General features: G+C 36.3%; 1 protein-coding gene across 1 annotated transcript in view; it reads left to right on the plus strand.

The window, feature by feature from the left end:
- The window catches only part of GPR174 (G protein-coupled receptor 174), a 29551-nt gene extending 16522 nt beyond the window's left edge, over window positions 1–13029 (plus strand). Inside the window, 2 exon segments of the mRNA XM_033200964.1 lie at window positions 8149–9214; window positions 9217–13029. Coding sequence (XP_033056855.1) covers window positions 8701–9214; window positions 9217–9701 — 999 coding nt within the window. The 5' untranslated portion in view covers window positions 8149–8700 and the 3' untranslated portion in view covers window positions 9702–13029.
- The last annotated feature ends 2840 nt before the right edge of the window (window positions 13030–15869 follow it).

The following is a 15869-nucleotide window of genomic DNA, read 5'->3' on the forward strand; positions in this document are numbered from 1 at the left end:
TACAAAAGAAACAGACAAAAAATATATTGAACTTGATCTAAATCATTTTCAAGAATTGGCTAGTTGCTTAGTTTTCACTCTAATGAAATAAAATCATTAAAAAGCAACCAAATATTGCAAATAACATTAACAATTATTTTATTTATGGTAATAAGTTATGGTTAGAAATACTTCTGTGTTTAGATTTTCACACCATATATTTAAGGGAAGGAAGTTAGAAATAAGTAAATAGCAAGCCAATGCTTAACTTACATATAAAGTCACCCTAGCCCAAATTAATTCATAGGGCCACTGGTGTTCAGGAATCTAGCCTTACTCTCTGAGTGAATAATGATATAGGGGATAAACAATCAGCCTGTGGCACAAATAAAAGGGAGCAAACCAGCAGGTACATTTAATTTAAAAAATATTATTTTTTTCTAAACTGCAGGTTTTGGAGGCCAGTGTCTGTTCAACATTTTTTTGGGGTACTTGCCAAGTCCTTTAGCTATGGTGGGCAGGGACTTGTCATTTCCTGCCATATGAAGGCAGCAGGCTATGACAGGGAAAATAAAAATAGCACTACATGGCCACAAAGAAGTGTGGTCTACTCCATTTTGGTGCATGTGTGTGGAGAGGAGGTGATGCTTTTTTTTTTTTTTTTTTTTTTTAACTGACTTGCTTTCGTTTTGCTTTCTTTGATTGTAATCCGATGTGGCTGCATAAATGTATCTCCATAAGAGTTGAGATTTTTAAATGAGGCAATGACTGTGTTTTGAGTTGTGTACTCTGCCTTAGCTAATGGATTGCAGATAAAGATGGTAATTTTCTAGCTGGAAGATTTTTTTAAAGGTTAAATGGATGTGAAGCTAGAGGGGTCATTGTTGCTGCAAAGGAGGTGGTTTATTTTGCTTGTTACTAAAGTTATTTCAGTTTGCTTCACAAACACTTAAGTGAACACATTGTGATTATTTGGGGGAAACCGTGCAGGAAATCCTAGTCAGTTCAGTGGGCAGTGTTCAAAGCAGTTATTTTTATCCATTGGCAGGTGACCAGTAAGGAAGAGCAAATTTCCCGGCAGATAAGCTTGAGAGGAGAGGAGAGACAAGCGTGTAAAGAAAAAAAAATCTGAATGCAATTATCAGTTTAAAAAAAAGTTTTTAAAAAAGTGACTTTGGAATTTTCAAATGTAAATGTTTTTCAGTGGACAATATCATTAAATAAAACAATAGCTAACAATTACTAAATATGCCTTTAGATTTTATAACTTGAATGGCCTTTAAATGCTCTGCTGCAAAGATGATACAGAACTAGACAATTTAAAATAATGGTTCTGTAAACGTGCAGATGTGGTATCTGTTTAACAGGTGTTTCTTAAAGATCTACTAATGGGCATTTAGTAAAGATCTATTCTAATTGTTGCAAGGAATGCATAAATTAATGGGACAGTGTTCCTACTCTCAAAGAGGTTACAATCTAGTGGTTGTGTAGACAACTATCTATACCATTAAAGAGGTTGAACCATATCAGGCTATGGCACAGGTACATGCAACATGCTATGGGAATCTAAAGGAAGAAGGGCCAATTCCAATGTAAATGATTCAAGGAAGATTTATGGGAAGAAATTAGATAATCAAAATATCTCCTACTAGAGAATCAAAATTTTCCCACCCACCAAAGTGATAAAGTGTTGCTGGGAAGCTGGAAAATAAGGATGTTCAAGTTAAAGTCAGACAGACAGAGACATCGAGGTACATGCTGTATGCTAGAACAGTGTGGCATGGTGGAAGCCTAGGGCATTTGAAAAGGTGTAATAATAAATCAGGCTATAAGGCAGAACAAGACTTAGAATGTTAGATTTTTTAGGCCATTGTAGTGTGGATACTTGAAAGATTTTACACAACTTAATAAGATAGTTCAACCTGTATCTGATAAAGGCAATTGCAGAAATATGTCAGTCTAAAATAAGAAAGTCTTGCTATTTAACGTATTAAAAAAAGGAAGTAGGGCAATTGCTCATGTCAAAATTTTATAAAAAGAGAAAACATGAATTTGTTTTTGCCTTCTGAAATACTGCTGAGTGTTACTGATATTATGCTAAAAAGGTACAGAAAGTTTACTTTTGCCAGCAGGATATTTACTAGTCTATTACTTTTAGGTAGGAGACAACACTGTGTCCTTTGAATTAATCCAGAATGGAGGCCCATTGTCTTTCTGCAAGAACATCTGGAAAGATTGGGAAGAAGGGATTTTTCTCAGTTTCCTAGATACTTTGTAATTAAAACTGTAGACTACAGAAAAGAAGGGATAATATATTTCTGTTTTTAAAGCCAAAAAACAAAAGCAGACAACATTGACCTGCCAGTCCTCCTTCATTAGATCCCAACATCAAATTATATTACTTTTCATCCTATGAAATAAGGAGTCTCAAAAATGAACCAAATATTGCAAATAATGTAAATTACTGAAAATTTATTTAGTAACAGAATATTGTGCAGTGGACACAAATATGTACCATTCCATTCAAATATTGTCCATGCATTAAGCTCTAGGGCTTCACATGATCTCAGCCATGACTTGGGATGAAGTCTGCTATCCTTTAGGACACTTTATACATCTCATACAGGAGAGCAAAATGTGTGGGCCTTTGTGAATCTAGTACCTAAAAGATTATTGTGGGAAGAACAGAGGGAGTCATATGAAATGGTCCCATATGAATGGTTTTCACCACTCCCTTCCAATCAATATATATGATGCTATCTGAGAAAAATGTGACAACAGTTCTGATGAGTACCTACATTATTCTTTGATTTTCATATTTCATACTTGGAGCATCCTTATTATAGACTTGTAGTAGAGTGAGATCCAAATGAATATGTCATTACCTGGGTACTTGGATCATGGGTACAATAGATTTATCACAAGTCTTTAAGGTTAATCTAGGAATCTCTCCCCGCCCCCACTACAACCCTATACCTTCCTTTGGAGATAGTTCCAGGATACCTCCTACTACTCTAACATTTTACAATTATAACTCTGTTATCAACTGTAGTAGCTTATAAAAAAAAAGACCATGTAGGAGATGCATTAGAAATTATGTGTCACCTTCTGCTTCCACCAAAGCCAGGTGGCTTGTGCCAGACATAGAGTTGTCATCACTGGTGGAAGATTAGTTAAAGACTCCAGACATCTTTATTTTTAATGACACTTCAGTGTTACTAATCAGAAGGATAGTTCTGAGAGCCACAAGTTGCCAAAATGTTTGGTTCGTTTCTACTAATCAGAGGGTTATGACACTGGAGGAGAAATATAGGCCCACAATACTGGTTCCTTGCATGTCGTTACTGCTCAATGACAATGGAGGCTTATTTTCTGAATTGAGGGATAAAGTGAATTCTTCCAAAGTCTTGCCTAATTGATGATAGGAAAAATCAATTTTTTGATTTTTCAATCAAAAGTGTAGGAAAAATGGTAGAAAATTGAGAAATAACGAACCAGAATCCTGTTTAGTAGGAGTAGCAGAGGAAACATGCTACCAAGATCCAGAAAATTAATACAAGTCTAGCAAAAGATAAAACTGTGCCACTAAGGGAGGCTTATTTTCAATCATCTGTAATAACAGTGGTCAATGTTTTGCACCTCTCACCCATACCTTCCTCAAAACTTAATCTAAGGACAGAGTCTAGTGTCTGTCATTTAAAATGTAAGAATGAGATACCCGTATTTTAAATTAATTGTGTAGTTATTGATACACAAAATGTTCATGGGCATATTTTTGTGTGTATTTTCTGAAAGCTCCGTGTGCACTTTATAGATTAGTTACTGAGAGGCCAACAATTCGTTTTTGTCACTTGTATTTTAATATTACATTTTTAAATTTTAAATCATTTTAATTAGGATTATTTCTAAAAGTTTCTGAAAACCCTAATGTCTGCTTATAGACTTCTGTATTTTTTTGTTGTTGTTGTTCTTTAAAATGAAATGCTATAGATTTTGGATAATATATTGTGAAGAAAATGACTCCCAAATATAGGTAAAGAACAAGTAATTGTGGAGGAATAAAACCAAGCACTAAGACAAAAAGAAAAAAAAAAGCTGATACAGTAACTGAGCATAAAGGCCAAGGATGCAAAAGCTCTGGGATCTACTGGAATATATTGTATATACTCCAGAAATTCCTAGTTTGTGTGAAGCACTGACATTTCCAGGGAAAGTTTGCCAGGTTTAAGTTCCTGGGCCCCATCTTTAAAGGTGTGAGTCTGGCATTTGCAGCCTAAACTCCCTAGGACAAAAGGCTTATCCTCAAGCAAAAAGGAAATTGGGCCCAAACCAAGTAGGAAAGAATGTTTACCCTCCTTCTTCTTAAAATAAGGATTTTCAGTCCCTTAAAATCACACCTTATGGGGTAGCCACCTATACCAACAATTCTGGCCAGAGCCTGGAGTGAGGCCTTGATAACTGGTTTCATTTTCCATTTCATGCTTGGTCTTTCTACCAGACCCCATAAGGCTGGTTTACTCCTCCCTTTTCACAGGCTATTAATCGTGTGGAGTAGTGGATAGGGCACACTCTCAAGGAGAAAACTGCAAGAGGACTGCAAAAAAGTGAAAGGGGCCAGAAGAATCTGATTATCTTGGACCTTAGTTTATTTTATGTGAGCTTGGAAGCCCATAACTTTCCTTTAAAAATCCTGTTTCTTGTCCAAATGTTCATGTTTTCTCTGAGACACAAGGTGAACATTCAGAAAAGCTGGAGGAAAATCCCCACAGCCCTGTCAGCACCGAGAACAGGAAACATACAGCTTTCCCACTGTAACATACTAACTTGTGATCTTCTCATCACTTCTACTAAGTGGAAATATTTGAAATTTAATGTGCAAAATGGAACTTTGTAAAATTGTGACTTGTCTCTTAAGAGCTGGAGTATACACACCTGGAGTGCTAAAAGCAGAAGACACTGATAGCCAGCCAGATATTTGGCTACATGTAATCCTAAACTGTCGGCTCAGTGTTTTATGGTATCCATCAAAAGTGATTTAATATTTTCACTAGTCTTTTAACCATGTATAGATAAACAAGGTTTGTGAACCACTATGAATCACAAGTTAAACAGTAGTCAACAAAATGGGGCTGTATAATATTGTTTGCAAAAGACCATAGTATGTATAGACTTAAAGGGATCTTTTCTTTCTTTCTTTCTTTTCTTTCTTTCTTTTTTTTTTTTTTTTTTTTTTTTTTTTTTCTGATGAGTCTCGCTCTGTTGCCAGGCTGGAGTGCAGTGGCTCGATCTCAGCTCCTTGAAATCTCTGCCTCCGGGTTCAAGCAATTCTCCTGCCTCAGTGTCCCAAGTAGCTGGGATTACAGGCACGTGCCACCACACCCAGTTAATTTTTGTATTTTTAGTTGAGACAGGGTTTCACCACGTTGGCCAGGATGGTCTCTATCCTGACCCTGTGATCCGCCAGATGTGGCCTCCCAAAGTGCTGGGATTACAGGCGTGAGTCACTGCGCCCTGCCTAAAGGGTTTTTCCTATTACATTAGGCTCTGGTTTAGATCTAAACTTAGACCTAAACTTAGTTGAATCTAATTGAGTTTCTTCTACATGCAAAGTAGCTGTGCACTTTGGAGGTGGAAGATTATAATGGTCATGAAAACACTGTCTTTGCTGGCAAGCTGCTCACAATTTTGTGGAATGAATAAGAAAGGGACATATTTCTGACACAAAGTGCTTTGGGAGTTCACAGGTAGGTATGATCACAACTAGGCAAGATATCACAAAAGTCTCATGAAGAAGGCAGCATTTTAAGATAGTGGCCTTGGAGGACAGGCAGGATTTCAACAGGTAAAGATGGGATAGAGCAATTTAAGCAGAGAGAAAGTCAAAAACACAGGCAATGAAGATAGGAAAACAGTTAATTCCTGCAAAAACTTCAGTTTGATTATGCAGCTTAACAAAATAACTGAACTGGTTTTGGTATTGCCCTTTATCACTCAATGAAGATTCTCGGATTTTAAGACTCTCCAATTTGGTTATCTGTGATGCTTGTTAAAATGTAGATCCTTTGGCTCTACTCTGACAAATAAGATTCAGTCGTCCATTGGGAATGCACACCTTTAATAAGCACTCCAGTTAGCCTAGGTGCCAAATGTTGAAAAATCCTGCCTAAGTAAAAGGAGAAGAATAAAAATAGACCCTGAGAGGTAAAAGCAATGTAAGAATACACAGCCTAACTTTTTTTTGTTTTGTTTTCCAATGGATGGTAGGGGCAGGGAAGCGAATAGTAGCTAAAGGTCTTGTTAATTTTCGTACAGGTTGAATAGCCTGTGGGGTCCTCAATACTAGTTGGTTTCCCTATTCTCCAGAATAAGAAATGATCACAAATTAAGATATATGAGAAAAGGCAATATGACTGGTGATGTAAGGCTGAGTGACAACCTTCTTGCTGTCTCCAAGTAATTAAAAGAGTACTTCTCAGAGAAGAGACACAGAATGCAGTCTGATTAAGAGGAAATGGCTTTCAGATCTCAGCAGAGAAATTTAGACTTAGCTAAGTAAAATAACTTCCTGGCAAAAAGGCAATGTTCACAATAACTGTATTGTCTGTCTACACATATGTGTTTCCTCTCTTCATGAAATTGACCTGGGGACACTTGTAGATGTTGAAGCTAAGATAAATTGGGAGCCTGGTTCGAAGTGACATCCAGGAGCACCTCTCTTTAAAACTGATTTTTTTAAAAAAGTGATAGAATACTCAGTAGGGCAAAACTAGTGAATTTCCTAGGAGAACTAGCCAGGCAAATACTTTTCAAAGCATTTTATTACTTTGAAGATTTTCAAAAATAAAAATGAAGCCCTGAAATTTGCCTGTGTGCTGATCAGAATTAGGAGGAAATTGTTCTGTTCTCTTCTGTCCAGAACTTGTGATTACTCATGTGTCATAATGGTACAATTTCCTCTGATATACGTGCACACAACTATTCAGTTTAACATCATTTGCAGTCACTTACAGCACACTAGGTCTGCTTTTTCTGGGCTTAATAAAGTGTGCACCTAACCAGACTGTAATATAAAGCTGAATTTTGAGCAAGTGGTTGCTTGTTACCCGTGATGGGATGGTTTCTGGACAGGGCTTCACACCCTAAAATGTAAACAAAATGTGCTGTTTCACTTACCATGAAATTGAAGTAAAATAACAATAACAATTTGTTCAGGCGCTCAATGAAGCACACTTCAAACCACATGGATTTGATCATTCAAAGCAGGATGTTTCGTAATTCCCATTTCATTTTTGTTCTTCCCACACATATCTTTAAAGTTAGTTAAGTCCTCCTAGATTTCAGTAGCCTTGAGGCAACTATCCAGTCACCTAAACTAAAATTTATTTACCTCAGAACAAGGGTCATAGACCCAACTGAGTCAACTTTCTAGGGATTTGATTCTCTGTTCTGGGGCTACATCTGCTGTCTCAGGTAATTAAGAGGTGACTAAATGACTCCAGTAAATGGGATTATTTAAAGAGAAGCTGGTTGTCCACTTATTTTTAGACATATAGGAATGATTTTGATCAAATGATGGTTCAAGGACAAATGCTGGGCTCGCTATATCAAAACCAAATGGAGAACTTTGAAAAGATACAAATGGCATACTGTACCCCACGAGTACTCAATCAGAATCTCTGGAGGAAACACCCAGAAGCTTTTATTTTATTTTTTAACCTTCCCCAGATGATTCAGACAATCAGTAAGGTTAGTAAAGCCGTAATCCAAATCATAGTTTCTCAAATGTTAATACGCAGAAGAATCATCTGAGTTCATTGTTAAAACACAGATCTTAATGCATCAGGTCCAGGGTGACGCCTGAGATTTTGAATTTGTAACAAGCTCCCAAGTTTCATTCATTCATGTATTTTGATTTATATTACTAATATAAATTAATTTATATTATATAAATTATATATATTTATATAAAACAAGGGGCTAGATTACTTCTCATGTTCTTTCAAGCTATGTTTTTCTGTGATTATAAAGTGCCTTGTAGAAACTGCACCATATACCCTTCCCTTACATAAGAATTTTTCATTCAAACTAGAATATTTTTCTGAACATAGGCTTTTCTTTTTTTTCAAAGCTGGGCCAGGAAATAATTGACTTATTTTATTTTGCTTGCAGCTCTGCCTTTGTTCCCTACTTTTTAGCTTTTGACATATAGCTGAAAAAGTCCCAGAAAGCTGATCTTTCCAAGTTAATCATCCCTGAAGAGTGGCGGACTCATTGTGCACTAAAGCAATCCTTTCTTCTATGTGAGCCACAAAAGAAAAACAGCCTGCCAGACACCTGTAAAGAGAAGGCTATCGTCATATAGGAATTTGAGGAACTGCTATATGGTACATTCCTTTTCCAAATGGGAGAGAATCAGCTCTCATGATGTCCCAGAGGGCCTTAAAATAAACAAGAGGGAAATTGTAACAGCTTGTCATCTGTGCTTGTACACTAGACTTCCATGTAGTTACTCTAGAGAAATCTAAATAAAAAATGCAGATAGTTCTTTGAAAAATCCTCAAATAATATGTAGAGACTCAGGCAGATGTGGTAAAAAGAGAAAGGTTATTTTATACTTGGTATCTCCAACCACTGGCAAGCAATCTTTTGGAAGGAACAGCAGTTGATTGTGAATTAGGTTTGAACCACCATTAGGCAAAGATAGTTTCTCTAGAGAGAATCATGCCTGCTAATTACACATGTACCGGGCCAGATGGAGACAATACAGATTTTCGTTACTTTATTTATGCAGTGACATACACTGTCATTCTTGTGCCAGGTCTCATAGGGAATATATTAGCCCTGTGGGTATTCTATGGTTATATGAAAGAAACAAAACGAGCTGTGATATTTATGATAAACTTAGCCATTGCTGACTTACTACAAGTTCTTTCCTTGCCACTGAGGATCTTTTACTACTTGAATCATGACTGGCCATTTGGGCCTGGTCTCTGCATGTTCTGTTTCTACCTGAAGTATGTCAACATGTATGCAAGCATCTACTTCTTGGTCTGCATCAGTGTGCGACGATTTTGGTTTCTCATGTATCCCTTTCGCTTCCATGACTGCAAACAGAAATATGACCTGTACATCAGCATTGCTGGCTGGCTGATCATCTGCCTTGCATGTGTACTCTTCCCACTCCTCAGAACTAGCGATGATACCCCTAGCAATAGGACCAAATGCTTTGTGGATCTTCTACCAGGAATGTAAACCTGGCCCAGTCCGTTGTTATGATGACCATTGGCGAGTTGATTGGGTTTGTAACTCCGCTTCTGATTGTCCTGTATTGTACCTGGAAGACGGTTTTATCACTGCAAGATAAATATCCCATGGCCCAAGATCTTGGAGAGAAACAGAAAGCCTTGAAGATGATTCTAACCTGTGCAGGGGTATTCCTAATTTGCTTTGCACCTTATCATTTCAGTTTTCCTTTAGATTTCCTGGTGAAGTCCAATGAAATTAAAAGCTGCCTAGCCAGAAGGGTGATTCTAATATTTCATTCTGTGGCATTGTGTCTTGCTAGTCTGAATTCGTGTCTTGACCCAGTCATATACTACTTTTCCACTAATGAGTTCCGAAGACGACTTTCAAGACAAGATTTGCATGACAGCATCCAACTCCATGCAAAATCCTTTGTGAGTAACCATACAGCTTCCACTGTGACAAGTGAATTATGCTAAAACAAAAAACAAGCTGAATATGACCTGAAATGCAAGTACCTCAGAACATATCTGCAATACCCAAGCCACGGGGAGAATTCACAAAAAAACACAGCTTTTCAGTTCTGCTCTATCTTACTGCTGTGGGGAATTCACTTCTTCAAAGCAGGACCTATTTGGAGCATTATGATCCACCATTATTGATGTTGACATATCCGTGTAGTAATTTTTCATCAAGTCTGTAAATCTTAAAATATCAAATTTCTGTGACATCCTACAAACATATGCTCTCAACTCTAGTCAGTACTTTTATCTGTGACCCTCAGGCACAAAAAGAGTATTAGCTTGGAGCCACCATAAGCATTTAGTTTTGTTACAGCAGATACTGAGTCTTTATATTCAGAGGAAATGTAGGTGTCTTTTTATATTAGTAATCACAGTTTACATGCCATTTTCATATGTTTGGTTATATTTTGTGGGATGGATGATATATTACCCTGTGTAAAGAAAATGTTGTAAACATAAGATCATTTTTATCTCTCAAGTGTGATTACATTTCAGAGTTTGAAGACTAGAATAGCTCTTTTCTTCATTTTTGTGTCAACATGAAACATTATTTGTCACACCTGTTCACAGAATGAAAATCTGAACTCAGGTCTCTGGCATATTTAAACTAAGAACAATATACATATTTACCTATGATAACCCTCTGTGACTATAAAGATGCTGTGTTGCATCTACCTAGGACAGGTAGTTTGTCAAAGTCCACACAAGGTGACTCAAATGGCCTCTAAGCCCAGGAGAAAGCAGAAAGGTGACAATCATAGTTCTGGCTCTCTTACACTTTTTCTAAAGAACATTTCTGGAGATGTATGGACCTGCCTAGTAGAGGAAGTTTTTAATCATGCTTCTGGAGATACATTGAGGTAGTGTGACAGGTTCCTGCACTTTCTGAGCCTATGGAAGAAGTAGTGCACTAATGAATCATTAAACCTAGGCCAGAATGAAAAGATGAAGCAAAGTTGGCGAATCCTTTTAAAATTCTCATCACATTTTATTTCTTACTCTAATATAAGGACACTTAGCTTAGACTGCCAAGTCACTTACCCAAGCCAGAGTAAGTCTCTCTGCCCCATCATTGCATACATATTGCAGTCAGTCACATGAACCCCAGAATCCACATTGATTTCTTTTGGTCTAGCTTTGCCCCAGACATACCATTCTAAAGCCTCCAAAGTCTAGCTCTTAGCAGCTGGGGAAGGCAATTATTTTACCTTTTGAAAAATGTATAGAAGATTAATTTGGTCAGCCTTGGGCAACCAATGGCCGATGACTTGCCTACTACCTGTTTGGTACTGTTTTGCGGGAAACAGATCCAGGATATTAGTCGTAATTAAACCTTATGTTGTAAGTATGAGAATATTTTGAAACATGTTTTAGCAAAAATCTCTAACTTTAAGAAAGTTCTACTTAAAATCTGTGTGCTATATAATGAAGATCCTTCTATGTCTCACAGAAGGAATGTAGAACCCAATCAAAGGCTTTATCATATTTAGAGGAAAGGGGTTGTTTCAGGCATACAGTTATGATACTAATACATCAGGGGAAAACTGGTGACATCAAAATGAATTCTAATATCTAGACTGATGGAAGGTTTTCTAAAGTTTTCTTTGGATAAGTGTTGATTTTACACATATGTTGTTATTAAGATAATACGCTATTAGAAAACTGACTTTGTGCTGCTAGCAAGTGTATCTATGTGTCTTCTAACAATTCATTGTAATGTATATGTTTTGATGTGTTAAAAAAGTTTTAAGTAAGTGTTAAATTGTATTTTAAATAGCATAACTATAACTGTGTCTTGTCTCTTTGCTTTAAAGTGTCTTTTTTTAAACTATAATTTAGTGTTGTAATAGAATTGCAAGTAACAATTTTGTGGAATTGTGAAATAACTGTGGGTACTTGTAATGTGAGAGTCTTATCTATACCATTTGTGCTTACTATTGTCTAGATTAGCATGAATTACACTTCTTAAGATCACTTTGGAAGATGATTGATTTGATTTGACTAACATATTGATTTCACTTTGACTACCTATTTTTTAAAGAGGAAGGGAAATATTTTCAGGAGATGATTGACCTTCTTAGGAGAATGGTTGAGGGTAGGACTCATTTGTTAGGCAGCCCATTTACATCATTCCAAAAAAGAACAAGTATTCAGTGTTCTTATGCTGCTGAGCTGAGGACACCCTTTTTCCCCAGGCCTGCTCATCTAAGTTTGTATTCAGTGCTCTGATTTACTTTATTCACTCCCTATCCCATCAATATGTTTTGTCTTCTGCTTGATTCCCTTGCTCTCCAGGCAGCAACCTGATCAATTTATTCACACCATGGTGCTAATAGCTAATGTTAGATTAATATTAATTTACCCAGGAATATCTGAATTCCAGGCTTTAGGACTAGGCATTAAACCCAAGTGGTGACTTTCAATGGAGGGCTAATACCTACTGAAGCAGACAGACTGGAGGGAAAGATATTTTGAAGAAAGTGGGTCCTACAGCACTGCCTTTCATATTGTATATAGTAAGCAAACACCTACTTTGCTTGCCATAATGAGAATGCTGACTTTTAAGAAATTAAGAAATGTATCCATGAACATGACTATCAGTTTCTCAGATGTCTGCTCATCTTCTTTTCACTTTGCCACTCTCCTTTCCTATGCTGGGCCTGATTTTCAGGGGAAAGTCTAAACTAGTAGCTTACTAATTTAAGAGTACTGCTGCAGCTACGATCCAGACAGCAGCCTCTTCTCTGAACTTCTCCATTCCATGGCTTATCTTTCCTCCAGACTTTTCATTTGTCACTCTCTGGGTTCCATGAAATTGTGGTGCAAAGAGAATTACCCTCAACCATAGTAACGTATACTTCAAGATAAATAATTCCACATTTCCTATATAAAGTGTTGAATTTTGATTCAGAAATGCATAAGTATTCCAATAAGAAAAACTTTGAATATGTAGTGATTTCTATGTAAAAATATTGTCATTATTATTATTATTATTGTTATTGAATTCAAATGGTTTATATGTTTTCATTGTCACTCAGTTAAGCAGCCAATTCTATTAACTGGTAATTCCACAAAGAGAAGCCATCTGCCCCAGGATCAACAGAACAAGCTGCCTTGGGCTGAGAGGGTGCATCTGTGGAACTCTTGCGCAACTTACATTTTATGTCCCATTTTGATTTTATTCCCAAGATACTGTGAAAATGTTGCACTTGGAATTTATTTATGGCTATAACTTATAATATTCATTTTAATAATAAAGATTGTCTTTGTAATTACATAGAAATTTTCTGCGTCCAGAAGTCAATGTGTACTTAGTCACTTCTTTCAACACACTGATAGACTTGATGATCTTTGTTAGTGTTCTCACACGCATGGATAAAAGTCCCCTAAGACTCTATTCTCGCTTTTTCTCTCTTTTAGAGGTGCAGTCTATTCTCGAAAGGAAAGATAAGCCACATCCCCAACTTTATCCCACTCTTGCCACTCACTCCGTCCATAGATAGACGTTTTATATTCATATTCTGCTAAACATTATTCCCCATCTTCACTGTGGACCAAGTTTTTGAGAACTACTTAAAGCTCTACATTTGTAATGATGGAACAGAGAGAATATTTTCTTCTTAGTCTTAAGGGTTGTTAAGATGTGGCAGTCTGAGTTTTTCTCTGGATTGTCAGGGGAAAATAAAATCTCATCCTTTACTCTCCCCCCGTGCTCTTCTCAAAACAAATCTACTTAAACAAACAAAAAAAAATGTGTAAAGTCAGGAAAATTGTCTCTGACCCTTTCCTCAGCCTGGCTCTCTTTCTTCTACTGCAGTACTCCCTCATCATCTCACCTATATCCCTAGCACTTTCAGGACCCCAAATATCTTCTATAATAACCAAATTTTAGGAATTACACATTTTGGCTGTTGCAAAAATATTTTCCTAGGAAGTGGTGAAGGGTTTCCAAGGAAGAATTTTTGATGCTTTGATAAACCTGAATAAAATAATGGGATATAGATATCAGACATGCCCCATGCTTCAAATGCCCTCACATTTTATAGAGACCTCTTCTGTGCCCTCCTGAAGTCCATCCAGAACAACTTCACTGTCTTTGCCACCATATTTTGATGGAGTGGTGGAGGCAGGGGAGGAAGGAGTATGAGATAACTCTCAAGTAAATGTGGCTATTTTGACTTGCTTATTACTTAGTTATTAAAGAATGTCGTACGGGGATGGAGAGAGAGAATTGTAATTTTACTGAACTTCACAGACCATTTCCTCTCTTCAGAACTTCTTCAGCCTTAACCACTACTTGATTTTGCCAAATAATTCAAGTAATATAAGTATGCCAATACTATATTGTTTCTATGTTTGTTGAATAATTATCTTCATCCTACTTCTTACTGCAATGCATATCTTCTGATTCAGCTACAGGCATAGCCCTATTCGATGCCTTCCACTTGCCTTCTTGTAGCTCTTCAAAGAATAATAGAACAACTGCTCCATAGGGAAGGCTGTCATTAGGCCTGCCCTTCTGACTCCAGCATTTACTTTTATTGCAGGAGTTCTTGAAGTTTGATTCAGGCCCATAATAGTGAGATTTTTTGGACTTTTCTAAGCAATGTTGAGTATCTACAACTTGTAAGAAGACTTGTAGCATTCATTATCTTTTAAAATGCTACTCTAATAAAAGGACAAAAATAAATAAAAAAAGTTTGAAGAAATGATGGTTCAAGTTATGGCACTGGTGTGGAAGCATAGAGGAAGTAGTCATACTATAAATTATCCACACCATCTTTGCATAAAGTAAAACCCATAATAACAGCTTAAAAATGTTCTGAAATCACATTATTGCCCTCTGTCATTAAACGAGTTTAACTTTTTTACTAAAATGTAAAAAAGGAGATAATACTATGAAAAAAGTAATTCGATAAACTTTTTACTATGAGAAACTTCAAACATCTTCAAAAGAAGAACAATAAATACAATGAACACCATTATTGAAATTCAAGCAATATCACACATGGCCCAGTCTTCTTCCTTCTATGTCTGCATCCAGTCCCCTACTCCAGATTATATTAAAGTGTATTTCCTTTATATAATTTAATCTATGAATACTGTAGTAAGTCACAGTATAATTTAAATGAACTGTTTAATGTATGATCAAAAGGTGCCAAGGAATAAAAACTGATTTTAGATGTCTTCAGTAATTACATCAAACACTCAATTCCGAAAGCAGAATAATTTCCCTTTGATTAATCTGAACAAGTTTAAACTCAGAAAATATCATTTATTAACCTGAATCTTTTTTTTTTTTTTTTTTTAGGTAGGTGCTTCTTCTACTGCAGAAATGTAATGAAGACTAATGTTGAATTCAGTTCAGGGTCTCCTTGGTCCAAATTATGGCTCCCGTGAGAAGGAGTCAAGTAGACTCAGCTCCACTGAATATAAAAATACTAATGTTAACAGACTACATTTCCACATTGTAGTAAAAATGGTCCACTAAACAATACTCATAGAGTAGTATTAGAATGCATCTATGTAAATGTACACTCAGCAATGTTTCTGAAGCTTATGCGATAGTTATTTGTACTCTGTGAATACTGCTCGTAGATAGGTGGGTAGACTTCTATAAAGTTTCCCTCAAGCATTACACATTTTCTACCTTTCAATTTCTTCTGACAAGATTAGATTAGTTAGGCTATGGGTTCAACTGTGGTTAACAGAAATGTAGCTTAAACTACATACAAATATATTTCTCTTTCACGGAAAAGTATTAGCCAGCATGGTGGCTTTTCTTTGCAAGATGTTTTGGACATAGACTTCTGGATTGTAACACCAACATTTCTTGGGTATTCTTCTAATCTAAATGGTGCAAGGTACTGTTTAAAAAATTAATTGGGGTATCACATAAGGTTAAAATATTTCTGCACAGCAAAGAATATAATCATCAAAGTGAAGAGACAACACACAGAATGAGAGATAATATTTGCAATCTACCCATTTGACAATGGATTAATAACCATAATATATAAGGAGCTCAAACAACCTTATAGTACAAAATCTAATAATCTGATTCAAAAATGGGCAAAAATTTGAATAGACATTTCTCAAAAGAAGACATACAAGTGACAGTCA

This window comes from Trachypithecus francoisi, unplaced genomic scaffold (assembly GCF_009764315.1).
Source record: "Trachypithecus francoisi isolate TF-2019V2 unplaced genomic scaffold, Tfra_2.0 Lachesis_group6, whole genome shotgun sequence".
Classification (NCBI taxonomy): Eukaryota; Metazoa; Chordata; class Mammalia; order Primates; family Cercopithecidae; genus Trachypithecus; species Trachypithecus francoisi.